The sequence below is a fragment of the Echinops telfairi genome, unplaced genomic scaffold (genome assembly GCF_000313985.2).
Source record: "Echinops telfairi isolate 266 unplaced genomic scaffold, ASM31398v2 ScPeMD7_40;HRSCAF=151, whole genome shotgun sequence".
Classification (NCBI taxonomy): Eukaryota; Metazoa; Chordata; class Mammalia; order Afrosoricida; family Tenrecidae; genus Echinops; species Echinops telfairi.
The window spans coordinates 1253667-1270875 of NW_022103938.1; the positions used below are offsets into that span (position 1 = coordinate 1253667).

General features: G+C 36.6%; 1 protein-coding gene across 1 annotated transcript in view; it reads right to left on the bottom strand.

The window, feature by feature from the left end:
* The window catches only part of LOC101654794 (ovostatin homolog 2-like), a 53949-nt gene extending 37336 nt beyond the window's left edge, over positions 1-16613 (bottom strand). Inside the window, exons 1-13 of the mRNA XM_045290525.1 lie at positions 16549-16613; positions 16042-16225; positions 15181-15353; positions 15003-15079; positions 13604-13656; positions 12868-12888; positions 11920-12088; positions 11349-11433; positions 8893-9010; positions 4701-4812; positions 3096-3205; positions 2615-2773; positions 970-1197 (exon numbers count right to left, since the gene is read on the bottom strand). Coding sequence (XP_045146460.1) covers positions 970-1197; positions 2615-2773; positions 3096-3205; positions 4701-4812; positions 8893-9010; positions 11349-11433; positions 11920-12088; positions 12868-12888; positions 13604-13656; positions 15003-15079; positions 15181-15353; positions 16042-16225; positions 16549-16613 — 1554 coding nt within the window. The remainder of the gene's footprint in view (positions 1-969; positions 1198-2614; positions 2774-3095; positions 3206-4700; positions 4813-8892; positions 9011-11348; positions 11434-11919; positions 12089-12867; positions 12889-13603; positions 13657-15002; positions 15080-15180; positions 15354-16041; positions 16226-16548) is intronic.
* Positions 16614-17209: the final 596 nt, after the last annotated feature.

The following is a 17209-nucleotide window of genomic DNA, read 5'->3' on the forward strand; positions in this document are numbered from 1 at the left end:
TTAAGACTCCAGATGCTATATCTTTTGATAGCCGGGCACTATCAGCTTTCTTCACCACATTTGCTTATGCACACATTTAGTCTTCAGTGATCATGTCAGGAGAGGTGAGCATCACAGAAGGATGGGTTATTAGAACAAAGTGTTCTCAAGTTGAGGGAGTACTTAGTGAAGGCCCAATGTCTCTGCTGCCTAAATCTTTAGCAAATAGACATATGTACATAGATCTAGTTCCCTATCGTTATATATAAATATTTTTACATATGTAAATGCCTGTATTTAGACCTCTATAATTGTCCTTTGCCTCCTAGTTCTTTTCTCTATTTCCTTTTACCTTCCACTATCATGTTCGGCCTTCATTCAGGTTTCAGAAATTCCTCTCGGTTACCTTGCCCTTGATCAAGCCCCACCAGGCATCCTATGCCCTCCTCACCATCGATTTTAGATCACTTGTTGTTCCCTTGTTCCTGGGTTTGTTGACACCCCCATTCCTTTACCCTGCCTCCCCCTCTCCTATGTCCCCCCAGAACCATTGGTCCCGTTGTTTTCTTATCTGGATTGTAAGGGATAGTATTTCTAATAATAATTCTAGTGATAAGGTAAAGGAGTTTGCATGAAGAAATATTTTTAAAATGGACTTTGCAAAACTTGTACAAGAATACAAAAAAGTGAGATCATAGTTCACTGAGAGTCTATTATATGCTAGGATTTGACCTTTGGGAAATTAAAGTTGTCTTTATCTTTTTTATGTGCTTGTTTTCAATGAATCCAATACAAGAGGGCTTCAGAAATTTAACGGAAAAATTAAATCATATCCCCCCACACACACTCACATTCTTGAAGCTCCTTCATGAACAAGGTTAGAAGTTTGCTGTCACTCAGATGGACATGACAGGCTTGATGTGTCTTTGTGAAACTGCATTCCACTAACCAGTCCACCCAATAGATTCCAAGAAACTACATGGGACTCACCAAATAGAAGAACTTTATATTTGAATTATCAGGATATGCTTTGCTGTTGAGGGAATAATGCACATTAACAGTCTTCTGTTGATTGCACTTAAGTGGCTTTGGCTCTGGGATGATCTTCAGGAAGCTGTCGGTCCTGGAGTAAAATCGTGAGACTGACCAATAAGCATCTCCATAGTCAGGTGTCAACCAGTTGGAACCGTAGCACTTACTAGGTCGAATATATGTGGCCTAATTTAAGAGAGGAAAGCAAAGGGCCTGAAGAGTTATAAAAACTTCCCAAAGACAATAATGATTACAGACTAGAAAGCATTGGGTTTCTTCAAAACAAGAAGAACTTAGTTTATGCTTGATATTTCTTCTTCTTTTTTCAAATAGGAGAATATGTCAAAGAGTATTACTATAAAATCATAGACAATTTTTTTGGAAAAAAAATCAAAACGTGAAGGCATTGTTTGTCAAGATAAATTTCATCTAGGTCAATGTACTTTGGAAGGAAATGTTTGCAACTCTATAATCCTACCCTGAATAATTCTGGCCTCTTCAATTTACACTCCCTCAAAATGGTAGTTTTGACATCCTGGAGAGATTCGAATCATGTCGCTTTTCAATGTTCTTTGCATTGGGGGAACAAAAAGTCATCTGAAGGGATGAAAGCTGGGCGTAAGTTTTCCCCAACAGCCCTGGTTACACTTGAAAAATGAGCAGATACATCATTATGATGGAGAAAAAAATATTCCTCGACATAACTTTCCTGGTCTTTTTTCACCAAAGTAGTTATCAGTTTTCTTAAAACTTCTTCCTTATTAGCCCCATTGAATATCCTTTGTCCCTTGGGGACAAAACAAACAAAAATGATCAAGATGATTCCTTTGGAATCTCAAAATCAGTCACTATAATGTTCTGAGCTGTCCTCTGTGCCTTGAATTTAACTGGCCCAGCAGATCTCCTTAGAAACTTCTATTTTCTTTTATTGAACTTTGTTGAAAGGACCTTGACAAGGCTAAGATGAGTCTAGTACTGAGAGTGTTCCTCTGAAGCCATCCACTGATCGCAGTGACATGTTTAAAATGTTTTGTCCAGAATAAACCCATGCAAGTATGTAGCGATACTTTTGGATTTACCCATGTATATATATATACATGGATAAATATATATATATATCATGACCAAAGCTATATAAAATTTCACAAGACCTACAATGTGCTATTTATTCTTATCCCAATTGTGGCAGAAAATCAGACTTAAGCATTATTTCTTTCAACTACACTTGAACATTGACAAATCATCTAATTGAAAAAAAAGCTGTTTAAGCAGTAGAAAAACAAAGTACAGTATATCTGTTCATCTATGCATAAAATTATCTAAAGAAAAAATGTCAGCCTCTCTCCATGAGTCATTTGTAGTTTCCCAGAGGTTAATATTAATTCTTCTCTGATGGTATTCTAATAATGTAATAGAATATTAGTTTCTGGTTATGGTCTCATATAATGTTTAACAAAGAAACACATTATATAAAAAGTCCCAAATTTTATAACTTTTGTTAAAATGTACTCTCAGTATAAGGGAGTCCTTAGTGTTGAAGTTACAGATGTTCAAATTCTCTGTGGGGTTTTTGGCGGTCTTTGTCTTCATTTGGATCACTCACTCTCAGTCTGTATTGTGGCTCAAACATGTCTGAAGTGTCCATGGAAAACTGAGCTTCACCATTCTCATCCGTGGTGTAATTTCCAATAAATTTTTCATTCAGCTCCAATTGTAATAACTTGCTCACCATAGGTACATTATTGGGATCAGAAAATTTAAGCTGTATGAGAAAGAAGGAAGTTTCATTATTCCTAAAATGACAGAATTTTCACCTTCCTACAGAGAATCCCTTGCTTGTAGTTGTTCTTAAATTCCAATACGGAGAAAGATGCTCTGATAAGTAAATATACACCATGAAAACAGCTACAATCTCATCTGGTCCTTTCTTTCATCCTAGGTCTTTTCCCAAAAGATAAGACAGATTAATGATAAAACTACATGATTTTCATATAGAAAAATGGAGGTGAGAATGGAAATGTTCAAGGGCCAAGCTATGATCCCAGTAAATGTAATGAAAATATGTATTTTTCCATCAAACCTACAGTTCCAGAAAAAGTAATTCCTCTTCTATAGTAAAGGTCTGTATTCTCAAAGCTCACAGTCCCAAGTAACTGCGTGATAGAAATAGAAGTCTTCTCATTGATCTGCACACCTGTAAGAAAGACATGATGAGAAGCTGTCAGAAAAGGATTCAATCACTTGATCAAGCATTTGAAAAGACAGACAGCTTAGGATACATGTGCAAACTTCTTTAAAGTCATATTCCAGGCCTACACTGAAGGGGAGGCATATGGACTCTTTGGGTCATGCTCCAGAGCACTATGTATTTGGTTGTAGTCTTTACATCAAAATGAACACTGCAGTCCACTTGGAAATGTTTGAATTAGAAGCAGGAAAGATGTTCTTAAGTTCCTTGCTCCTGGCCCTCAGCACAGGTCTAGTTTGAGACTCTATATGATATAGAATGCCCTAAATATCTCAAAGATAAGACTTTCCTTTTCTGAAATGCTTCTCAAGACTTCAAGATAACCGAATTTCACAAATATCTGATCATAAAGTCAGCAGAAATGTTTGTGATACCAACAAAACAAGTAAATAAGTAGACAAACATTTTGGACTAAATTAATATCAATAGCAATTTAAATGCTACAATATTCCCTACTAGAGATGCCATCACAATGTTAAGAATATTTGCACAAACATTTTATAAATACAATCTCAAGCTCTTTTAAAAGTAATTTTAAAAATTAATAATTGAATCTTATGTCATCTTCCCAAGTAATTGATTCCTTTTAAAAAATTATTTGAACAAATATTTATTAAGTGCCTATTATGTGCCATTTTGAAAATTTTTCTTTCACATTTTACTTGCATTCTCACTTGCAAGGCTCCCCAGTTAAGTCAACCGAGAAATTGGCCAACTTTCCCTGAAAAGTCCCTGTAAAGTATCTGACAGCTAACAATCTAGGCAGGGGGCCACCTGACTACTGGGGTCATCTTTCAGCTCCATTGTTTTATCTATAAAGTCAGGTAAACAAATGGGCATGGCTGTGTTGCAATAAAACCAATTTACAGGAAATAGTAGGTGTGCCTCTCAACTTGTAGATTTTCGACCCTTGGGATCCTTCTGTGGTGCAAATGGTTAAGTCTTTCAGTCACTCTAAAAGGTTGGAGGTTAGGAGTACCCCCCACCCCTCCTCTGCCCTGAGAGTCCCCAGAAGGAAGTGTACATTGACTTCTGAAAAATCAGCCATTTGACAGCTTATGGAGCACACTTCCACTCTGATACATTTGGAGTCAACTTGGCAACAACTGGAGGAGTATTTGCTTATCAACTGCTGGGCAATTGCTTATCAATTGATAGACACTCAGTTAAAATGAGATGCTCTACATGCCACTATTTATTAGCTCAGTTCTACTATTTCAGAGGGAACTCTATTTGTCTGACTGATATGGACAAAGAAGAGATAAACATGTAACATACATACAATAGAATGATTTTAAATAGCACTGAGAGAATCAAATTCGAAAGAAATCCTCAAGATGGTATCTTGTCAAATGTACTTCATTTGGGTATACTGAGCAAGAAACTGATTGCCGTTAAACTGCCATTTATAACCAACTTACCCATAAAGTAAGACCATTACCTGTTCCAAATTCCGTAACAGCTGCCTTGATATAAAATGACATAAAAAATCCATATTGGTAGAGTTGGAAAACTTTTGTATTTACCATTTGAGAAGCACACCCATTTATCAACTGAAAAATAAAGAGAAAGTATAATGAAAAAATAGGGGTCCACGAGTCTTTACAAATGATAGATTCTTTGTACAGATATGTAATGCTCACCTCCCACCATCCTCATGCCTGACCCATGATTAGTCCGCACAAACTTTTGAAAAATGGCCAAAAGATTGAAGAAAAAACAGGGGAAAAAGAAAAGGGGGAAGGGAGGTGGTAGTAGGAAGAAGAGAGTAATCCATATGTCATGGTTTTCAAGGAAATCCTCTGGGAACTGCGTAGATGGAACTAGATGATTGGATAGCAATGGGGCTTAATGTTTTAAAGGAATAAAAATTTTAAATCATTATTACTGAGCCACATTAACTGTTGGGAATATTGAATCAGTTGTATGGAACACAAGTCCAATAATGTCATCCTTCAATAAAAATAATAGAGAAAGTGGAAAGATTTCAAAGTATGACAGACCAAAAATGACTATAGAAGACAGATGATAATTGAATCTGTGTATCTCATATTTGTAATTCCTACAAAGGACAGAAGAACAGATGAAATAGAAACATCCTTCAAATATGTATCACTGGATTTATTAAGTAAATTTAACTGAAGATGAATTAATTAATCTTATTCTCAAGTCTACTATATGAGCTAGGCACTGTTATTATCCCCATTATATGAATACAGAATACAGAATCAGGAGGATTGTATAACTTGCCGAAGGTCTTACAACTAAAAGATTCTACAGTTACTAGGCATCCTGACTCTAGACTATATAATAAGTACAGTCAAGTCAAATTTAAAATGAATGATAAAAAAGTTATCAGAGAAAGTTTAGTTACTTTAGAATTAATTTAAAATGTTTTCCAGTAATTCTTATATCAAAGAGAAAGTAGAAGGAAAATCAATAAAAATCTAGATATTTGTGTAATGTCCTGTGTCAAAATCTGTGGTGTTAAACTGTGCTTAATGGAAAATGTAAAACTCTGAGTGTGCTTGATTCAAACAGGAGGAATTGTGGTGCTCCCTAAGGTTATCAATATCTGATATTTTAAAAACAGTTTCGTTGGCAACTAATCCACATATCATACAATTCAGTAGTTAAATTGTATCACGAAGAGTTGTACATTCATTATCATAATCAATTTTGGAACTTTTTTTTTTCCTTGTCATAAGCTCCTCAATTCATCCCAACCTCCCTTGGCATAACCTTAAGCAACTATTAATCCAGAGGTGCTCTCTCTAGATTTATGGAACCCTGGTGACGTACGTAGTGGTTACTCCTTGGATTGTGAGCTTAAAAGTAAGCGGTTCAAAACCACCAGCCGCTCCAAGGCACAAAGATGGGGTGTTGTGCTCCATAAACAGTGACAGTCTCAGAAAGTCGCAGGGCAGTCCCACCCTGCCCTATAGGGCCACTATGAGTCCACATCGACTCACTGGCAGTGGCGTTGGCTTGGTTTTGCATTTCAGATACAGAAAAACCAGGCTTTTCTTCCAAGATGCTTCTAAGTGTAGTTGGACTGATTTTTTTGTTTTTGTTGTTGCTAGCAAGCAAACATGGCAACTGTTTGTACCACTCACAGATGAAAATAAAAGAACTAATATTTACTCTATTCGAAACCAGTTGGAACAGGAAAACCTATACACTAGAAACCTGGCTGGCCAAGATTAGAGGGTGTCTAAGGCCTCACATGAGCCTTACTTACACTGACTGGCCAAGGAAATCGTCAAACGGGGATGAGTTGACTTAGATGAAAGGCTCAAGTTCATGGTAAACAAAACATTACAGACTCAGGTGTTCACAAGAACAGAAGGATTAAATAATTTGCTCAGGGAAGTGAAAATATTTCAACACTACAAAAACAAAACCAGAAAACCCTTCTCCTTCCTTTTGTCGAGGTCTACTAATCAGAAGAGAAAGATTCGCTCCAACATGGCAGCCCACCGTGCCATTTGGGACATGCGTTTTTTCCCCCCACAATCCTGCCAAGATACCAATCTCACACCTCAAGCTCCTGAAAGAAGACAGGGCTTTCATCCATCCTTTTTCCTGATCTGAGCACCGTGCTAACTCTGCCAAATTATAGAACTTCAGGCCTGTACCTGTTTTGCTTCATTGACCAGAATAGAAGCAGTTGAAATCTATTAGTAAATAGGGTCTTCTCCCCTGGGGACTCCTTGGCATTGATGAAAGGAGGCTGAGTACTTAGAAAATCGTTGCATGGTAATGTGCTAATGATGCTTAATGTTAAGATCATACATGATTTTATCTATGTATGTATGTATGTATGTATGTATGTATGTATGTATGTATGTATCATCTATCTATCTATCTACCTATCTCTCCTTCAGTTCAAGAAACTTATTACAAGTACGTACTCTATTTCAAATAAGTAAAAGCTCTCCTATAGGAAAATAGCTGTATCAATTTTTTACTACTGCATTGTCACACAAGGGGAGGGGAGAATAAAACATAAACTGAATGAACATCCATTCATAGGTAAAATGGTTGACTAAATTACATTGTAACCATCAACCATCCAGTGGAATAATATACTGCTGATATGGAAGATTTGCACCCAACTTTGCTTAGTCTGCTTTTTTTTTTTAATTTCTAGGAAATAACTCTATCTATCTTTACCCAATCATGTGCTATTGCCTTAAAGAATGTCATCTCATTTGGTGAGTAACTTCAGGACTATCGGGCTTAAACTATTAACTATGAGGTATATTTAAATTACACATTTGAATGTCAAAGACATCCAAGCAAAAGACAGGGTTGTTCACTGACTGAGAGCTATACTATAACTTGAGCATTAAGATGCTGCAGGGAGTCCCTTGGTAGTGCATTAGTTAAGCACTCATTTACAGGCAAAAGGCCAGGAGATCAAATCCACCCAAAGGCACTTCGGAAGTCAGGTTTGGCGAGAGGTCCTGGCCCTGAAAACCCTATGGAGCAGTTCTGCTTTGCACACTTCAAGAAAACAGACTCATTGCCATTGAGCCAATTCCGATTCATAGTGAATCCTATGGAACAAGGTCGAACTACCCTGTGGGTTTCACTAGACTATAACTTTTGATTGGGAGTAGACTCACCTTTCTCCCAAAGAGCAGCTGCTGATTTCAAACTGCTGACCTTGTGGCTAGCAGCCCAACACGTGACCATTATACCACCCTGGCTCCTGGGGTCATCACAAGTCACAATGCATTGGATGACCACCATTCCTAACAACGGTCCTAACCGATCATAAGAAATGGTGGCATAAATGTCAACTGCAAATTTAAATTAATAAAAGTTGATCGTGTGGATTATAAATGTTTACAAAGGAACCGCTTTCACAAGGTCAATTCTCTGTTCTCTGGTTGGCAGAATCTGATGTTGGCTTATCCAACACGTAAGGTATGCATGAGTTTATTTGTGATTGCAAATCTTTAGTGAACAATTTTACCTTTCTCACCATGTCTGATTTAAAGGTCTAGTTAATGTCTGTCTTTCTCCTCATCCCAAAGCACCTTCCCACAGAATTAAAGTCTTTTAAAATTTACGGTTTCCAAATGGGACAAAGTATTCAGTAAGCAAAATAAGCACCATATGAGATGTGGTGAATTCCACGTGCAATTATTTCTTTGAGATTAGTAAGTGATACATATACGCCTCTGCTTATCTTGCGTATTGAATAATCTGCTCCAGTTGTAAGGTTTAGGAATGTCCAAAACAATAGCAGAAAGCCACCAGTGTATGAAACAAGGAGACGGCTAAGACCTTTCAGATTCTAAAGCCCTGTGACCCTATAGATGCAATACAATTTACATGGTCTAGAGAAAAAAATGGCTCTGATGGTGCCTCGGGGTAAGCTGTGGACTGCTAACCTCAAGGTTGGTGGCTCAAACCTACCGGTCGCATGGCTTGCTTGGGGTTTAGAGGCAAAAGAGATCGGTGTTAGACACCGCGCATTTTCCTCTTTATGATAGCTAATGACAACCTCCATTAGTCACAAAATGGAAACAGTAGTATTGTTAAGTCTCTCAGATAAATGCAGTCAAAGAAAGAAAATGAAATCGATGAAGACTTTTCAGAGTGAAGCCCATGGCCTGTACCTGTGCAATGAACTGCTCACAAATTTTATTATCATTTTCGTCACAGTTTCCCCTGGAATAAAACTGCCTGCAGACTTGAATTTGAACTTTTCCTGGCACAGGTGGTCCATAGGTATACCTAGTAGGGGAGAGCATACTTTTGATTATAGGTGGACAATATCATAGCAATACTTTACTGTCTTCTTCAGTAGATTCTTTGATATCTGTAAATGAAGAATACTGTAACCTAGCCAAATTCCATTAGGAACTCTCACTGATTGGTACTATAGCCCCACAGAATCTAGGTAAAATGGAGTATTTGATCTGTTCTTCTTTATTAAAGACATTTAAAATAGTGGTGACTCTCAAAGAACCCAAAACTTTAGTGCATGACACACGATAATGAGGATAAGTTTTAAAAATTACATTGAAATATTGTAGCAGTATTAGAAAAATGGATTGCTATACTTTATTTTCCTTATATAATCATAGATACACATAAACGAAAAAATAAAAATGGATAATTCATAAATCTTGGAATACTTCATGGTTAATCTGTTTTATATATATTTTAATATTTTACCTCAAAAACTATAAAATGAAAAAAATACAAAATGTGGGATTTGTATAAGCTGAATTTTAATTAACCAAATTCACCAAAAGTATAACCCAGCAAGGGAGGTGGTGCAGTTTAAAAAAACGTCGTATTTTTTCCTAAGTGCACACGCCTGTCCTCGTTATATAGTGTTGCTGTAGCACAAATATCGCAGTGGATGGCTTTAACCAACAGGCATTTACTGTTTCACAGCTTAAAACCCACTGCCAAGCTGCAGTCGATTCCCCCGCATGGTGACCCTATTTTGGGCCTCTGAGAACCTCATCTTTCTCGTGGGGAGCAGCTGCGACTAGCAACGCAGTACCTAGCCCGCCCCCTCACCAGGGCGATTTGTGGAACTCTGGGGGCCTCTGCTCTTGTATGAGTCAGTATGAGTCAGACTCGACTTGATGGCCGCGGTTTGGGGTTCATTTGGCATACATGTCAGGTGCTTCCATACATCGTCTCACTTACTTTCCCAAGTGTTCCTGAAACTGAAGTATGTTATGACACATGACACTTTACAATAAGTCCATTGAGATCAAGTACCCTATTTTTAAGTGCTGTGGAATTCAGATTCAAACTCTCTGATTCCACAACCTATAGTTTTTTTCTACCTCAATAAACTATTTATCTCTTTATTTCAAAATTCCTAATGATTTTGAGAATAGGACTCAACCAGTAAAATTATCCATCCATGTGAATGTTAATTACAAATAAAATACAGGTAAGACTTCAATTAGGTTACCAATATTTTGCTCATGTATTTCTGTTTTTTATTTCTAAAGTAAACATGTATCCCTCCTGTTATCCACAGTTAATGCATGTTTATGACTCAAATCTTCATGCAGGATAGAGTAAGAAATCTACCTTTGTTTCTTATTTAAAAAGCTTGGTCCGGGGAGACTAACACAGTCCCTTTGTTAATAGATAGATTTTCTTCCTTCTTCTTCTAATTCATCTTAGAGGCTGTTTGCTAACGTGTCTAACTTGATCTGGCTCTCTCAAACTGTTCCAGGCTCTCTCCCACAAGATGTAATACAAAGGGTAGATCTGATATTACTAGAATGTAATTTGAGGAAAGCCACCTGATGTTAACTTTTACACATACTGATTTCACCCATGATGCTTAGGAACGATCTTGTAACAACAACAATAAAACCACCCCACATCTATGTATAGTATATGTTTGGGGGTATTAAAAAAAAACTAAACAAAAAAAATTGCTCTGGTCTCAGATGTCTGGTCATGTTGCAGGACCTTCTTATTGCTGATACCTATTTATACTTAATGTCAAATCGATCTGAGTGCAATGATAGGAAAAGATTCAAGAAGTCTAAATAATAGATTAGCATAAAATATATTAAGGCACAACCAATCCCAAGTTAACATTAAGCTTAGCAAGACTTATTTTCACTCTTTCACCCTTTGTTCTACTTTTCTAACATATCATCGGGCAGGTACCTAATTAGTGCTGTTAATTGTAGTGAACACTCTTGGCTTTGTGTAGGATTTTCCAGTGCTGTCTTTTATAGATCCGGAATTCTTTAAAGCCTATTGGTTACCCCATCCTTTTTAGCACAGATAACTATGACTGGGAACTATTCATAAAACATTGTTGTTGTTGTTGTTGTTGTTGTCTGCCATCACAAGATTAGAGGAAAACAAATCACAGTGTTAATGGCAAAAATGAAGTTGCATTTTTATGTTTTCCTTAATATTTTTCAGCGTCTGCAATGGGAACTCATTACTTCTCATTGTAATATGTACTTATACAGTGTACAAGTATACAATTTAGGTTACATGATTAATCTCATTTCTCATTTTCTTTGAGCTTTGTATCAACCTATGGGGACAAATCCCCTTTCTAATATATACTCACTTAGCACATACAGCCACTTGGAATTCGTTATCAGAAATAGTCAGTGTTTTGGGTGCGTTGACCTTAACTTCAAACTTGGGCAAAACTGTGAAAAATTAAAATATGCTTACTTCAACTCTCACAGTTACTAGTATACAAAGTTTAATTTCGCTCATGTAGATAAACATGTCTGCATTTACAACGTTGCCGGTAAAGCCATCTGGGTTGGCCAAGTTTCAATTACCCTGCATTCTTGGTGGCACCAAGTTACCACAGTACTTAATGATTTTTCATAGGAGACTTTCTTAGTCTCCTAGTTTTGGATTTTATTTGCTGTGATGCTGCCTAGAAGGTTGTCCTGAAACTAGCAAATGGACTTTTTCTTAAGAAGATAAGTAAGGGATTAGACTCAACATATCTGTCAGTAGTCAAGAACAGAAAAGAGGAAATGATAAAACATAAGAAACCAAAGAAGAAGACAGGGAAATAAATTCAGCCTTATATACGTTTATCTAAATCTCGCGTAAGAGCAGTTTTGTTCAGTCTTTTCAACTTCTGTTTATGCATACAGCCATACAGAGTGAGTGGTTACCATATTTCTCAACAGTAAAGGGGTGTGTCACTGTCTTTCCTGATTTTTTTTCCACAGTAATTAAGTATTTTCCAAGCATTGGTTCTGAAATCAACTGGAATAAAAGCTGGGTAATATTTTGGAAGGAAGTCACATTTTGCCATTGGAAGATCCTATTTCTTTGAGGATTCTAGAAAATAAAGATATAATAACAGTCAGAGGTTGTATGAAGATTGTGATATTTGCCTTCTTCGCTACAGGTCCTTTGTGTTGTAATAGAAATGAAAAGGCCCTAACATTTTATTGAGTTAATTATCTCAAATTGGAAGAACAGTATATCTTAGTTAATGTATGCAAATTCAATTTTACGGCATATTTTCTAAAGCCTGAATGATAAGAAAAAATAACATAACTAATATTTTGATTTTTATCTTTCTGAACCAGAGTTGCATACAGAAACAACTAAAAGCTCAATGCACACACTCTAGAATAATGCTTTCCAAAGGAGGCTGAGCATACACCAAGAGGTGCTCCCACCTACACACAGATGTAGAGTCTGTTCTGACTTTGAGCAACCCTATAAAGCAGAACTGTGCCATCGAGTTTCTGAGACTAGACACCAGGAGATACTTACTCTAATAAATATTCAATCCGATTGACACTGTTTTCACTGGATCTCTATGTAAGCAGGTCGTGACTCACATATTGCATATAAAAGCTACTGTATGAGAAATTCTCAGAGTAAGAAATAGTGGTTGCTGATGGCACCTCCTCTCCGTTATTTGATTTCAGCAAATGGGGCTGGATTGCAGAGTACATGAGCCTGATCCAATAAATCCAGTGATATTATACAGCTACCCCACATTTCCATTATACTAATTTCTGATTATGCATAATGAACAATAGACTTACATTTTTTATTTATCTGAATTTTAAAAAGTAATTGACATGTAAAAGGAGAACTCTTACCTGAAGTGTGATTAAAGGATACTGAAAAGGAGGAAAAATACAGGTTAATACTGTCATGGTATCTTTTTTGCTAACTATTGCATTATGAAGGTTATATGATTAACTTTTCAAAAACAGATTTATTGGCATATAATTCACGTACTGTATAATTCAATGGTTTAAATACTTTAAAAAGAGTTGTGTACTTCTGACCACAGTCAACTTTAGAGCATTTTCTTCATTCTTGTGCCCATTATTATTTTCTCTTCATTACTCCCCAACTTCCTCTGCCTGTTAATCTAGGTAGTGTCTCTATGGATTTATCTATCCAGGGTTTAATATGAAGAAACCCATATCCAAACACTCTACCACACCAACAAAAGTATATGATTCTAACGTGCTGCAACTTAGCTCTTACCCTATCAAAGGACCTAGTTTGTTTGTTTGTTTTTCATCTAAAAGCATCAAGAAAACCTAAAACATGATAGAGATCTCAAATTTCTTCTGGAACATGGAAACTAAACTCCTTTAAATACATTTTCTCCACATGTGATGAGAAGGCTTAAAGGTGTATAAATCAATCCACTTTAAAGGAACACTTTACATTTAAATTTGAGATGAGCTGAATTTATGTAGTACTCCATGTTATAAATTATTCCCAAATGTACAGAATTCCTGAAGACCTTTTGTGTAGTAGTGGATTTACTGAGTTACGATGTTTAAATTCCATGGTAACATTAGAAACAATTGAGCTCACCTCTTCTGCAACAGGCTTGAATTTAATATCCAATGTCACAACCCGAATATGAACTAAAAGGTAAAGAGAAGGGGACAATATCTTTCATCCACACATCTTGCCCTCACATCAGATTATGTATAAATAGATCTAGACATCACTAGCCTTACTCTTGGGCAATACTGGCCATCCTTTCCTCTTTCCCTGATTTTAGCCCTGTGGGATTTGGACTCCTTTGTGTTTTGTTGTTACCAGAGCTGATGTTGGCTATGGCGAGTGGTGGAAATATTTATCCTAACAGCACAGAGACCTATTAAAACTTGGTGGCCCCCTAATAAAATGTTTTTTAAAAAAACAAAAAAACTTACATTAAAAAAAACCCAACTTGGTGGCATAGTTAGCTATAAAAGGACACATTGAAATACGTGTGCTTGGAGATAAATAAAAAATTTCCTGGGAAAAATAAATTAGTATTAGCAACTAGTAACCTAATTTGAGCAGACTTCCATAAAACCCTTGTTAGAGTGTATTACATCCATTATTATCACTATAACAGTGTAGCAAGACGAGGAGAGAGAATAGAGTGCAGGAAAGATACTATTATAAGACTCCTATTCTTAATGGTGGAACCTCCAAAACTATAATACTTAGTCCTCTCTAGGTCTAGAAATGAGCTCATTCTGATGGGCCAATTACAGCCAGGCAAGAGACAAAAGGGCAGTATTCACCTGGGAGCAAAGTTCAGAAGACTTAGGAAAGAGGGAGAAATGGAAATACAGAGAGGAAGTGGGCTAAGTGATGCTACGTTGTGGTGCTTGCAATCAATGACATGAAATAAAACATGTATAGAATTTTGACTGGAAAACTGATTTGCTCTGTTTCACCTAATTTACACTACAAGTTTTTTTAAAAAGTGTATTCTACTTCTGTTATTTTTTTTTATTTCAACAAATCATAAGATATAAGTCATAGTAACCTGTAGAGACTATCTGATCCAACTCTTTAATTTTATGAATGAGGATACTAAATTCTAAAGGTTAAAAGTTACTTGAAAAAAGTCTATAATTGTTAGCAGAGCCAAGAGGAAACCCAGGCACTTCTGAAATATAACTCAGTGTTCTTTCAGCTACTTTCCACTTGTCACAATAATAATAAACAAAATTTAAAAATTCTATTTAAACAATCAAAGTAATGATTATAGCTACTCTGATGAATAATAATAACAATTAAGATATGGAGTTTTCACTGTGTACGGTGCCCTATTTCACATTGACTATTTTATCCTAACAAGAGCCCTATCAATGAGACACTTACTTTTATTATTCCCTTTCTATAATGGCTTCGATTCAAGCCAGGAGTTCAGTTCAGTTGCCCTACTGGTAAACAATGAAGTGAAATCGCCTCAATTCAACATGCAAACCATAGAGTTTTATTCGCTCTCCTATTGTAGTACATAAACCTGTTGCTAGACGTTGACAATTCTGGGAATCCCGGGTCCTAGAACATTAAAGATCAACCTATTGCTACAATTCATCTGTTTGAATTGCTCTCACTTCAGAGAATGTGTTCCGATAGATAGTCAGCTTTATTAAGGTAACATGAAAATGGACTCACCCTTCTCCGCAGGCTTATAGAGAGGTTTATCTGTCTGCACAAAGGTCACAGTCTCTTCAGAAGTGATAGCTACAGATCTTCTCTCAAAGAGGTGGAGCGTATTCCCCTTCGCCAGCAATGTGACGAAAGCTAATTGCTCAGAGGATTTCTCAGAGACCTATTTATGCAGGAGAACAGGGAATAGAAAATTTTACATGTTAAGATGATGAATACATTTTAAATTTATCTTCTCAACCTGAGGAGAGCCTTGTGAACCCATTTTTAAATATATATATATAATAGTTTTATTGACTTATACAATCCAATAGATCAATTCATAGTCAATTCTATTGTTCAATCCCATCGAGTGAGGTTATGCAATCATCAAAAAATATGGAATGCTTCGTGAATTTGAACCCATTTTTACAAAACAGTGATTATTTGTTACACTTTACTTTGCATAACAGTAGCTTCTAATAAATTTGTTTTTGTCTTTTCACCTTCTATTTTCCTTCTCTATTTCTCTGCATCAGAATCCTTCATCTCTTCACTAAGATTCTCTTTTCTCATATTGTGAGATAGACCTGCTACCTCAAAAGCAGTAATTACACAGATTCATTAAGGTTCAAAAAGGGGGGGAGGTGGACGCTATACCAGAAGAATGGCAATATTTCATAATTTTTAAATGTGTACAATTTTCATCATTGTCTTGATCCTCCAGGAGCCTTTGGTTTTTCTCCCCCGATTCCACTATTCATCAAAACCAACATTTCATATCGCTCTAAAAATGAATTTTAGATAATTATTTTATTATTCCATCCCATGTGCTGAAATTTCCATCTAAAGTGACAAATTCAACACCTCACCTTGAAACTGGCACAAGCATAGAAATTATTTTCCTCCACAGACTGGTCGAAGATAGTGGTATTGACTCCATCACATTCTAAGACAACACTCAAGGACACAGATTCATTAAGGTTTAAAAGGTGGACACAGGCTTTTTCCACGGAATGACTTTGCATCACAGAAGAGATCCACAGGACATATTGCCTACACAAATACAGTAACCCATGCTGTCAAACAAGCCCAGGAGAAACGGTGAGTATTTCTAAAACATAGGTTAGCTTATTAAAATATTCAGAAACAGACACATTTTTTATAGACAGGATTTTGAGAAAATTTGATATGCAGAGAGACCTGTCTTTGGAAGAGGAGTCAGTTCCCTTCACAGACATGTTTAAAAGTTTTAAGGCAGATCAACGCTCAGGTTCAGAAATTAAAATGGTGAAAATCTAATCAGACTCTCACAAAGAACATATTGAACGGGATTGTCTTGCTAGTACTTTAACATCAAGAGAATAGCGTTCTCTTACGGTTCTGAAGCCACAGCAGCAGTGAAATGAAACAAAAGCACGCTCCCCAAAATGGTGAGCACCATTTTATCCCCACCCCTTAACTAACGAAGGCTTCAAGATGTGTCTGCTCGCTATGATTGGAAGTCAGCTCCCTGCTTTCCCCCTGCCTTCTGCCTGTCTCTCTCTGCGTAGAGCTGCATTTATAGTTATACACAGTGGAGAATCATTGTTTTTGGACCAAGTTTTTGGAAACCCCCCCCCCCATTGACCTTTAGATCACCTCCCTCATTACCTCTGCAGGGGGTGTCACTTTACATGTCACTTCCTACTTGAGTTCACTGGGCAGGACTGTGCTTCAGAATCTGCAGCACAGGTTGGACAGGAACAAACAGAAAAACAAAGAAGGCAGTGTGTGACATTTTTATTTAACCAACCTATTCTGCTTCATTTATCAACTCACTCACACAGTTGATAGTTTCAAAAGTATTAAACCTAGCCCTCAATCAACAGGTGAAAAGAAAATACTTCTCTAATTCCAATTTCCTCTAAGTACACTTTTTCAGGTTTCGGAGCAGACTTGCATTTCTGATGCTACCGAAACACAGTGCGGGTATCTACTTATGAGATCAATTTATAAATCATGGGAGCTGTTCTCAATGCTCTTACACAGAATACAATA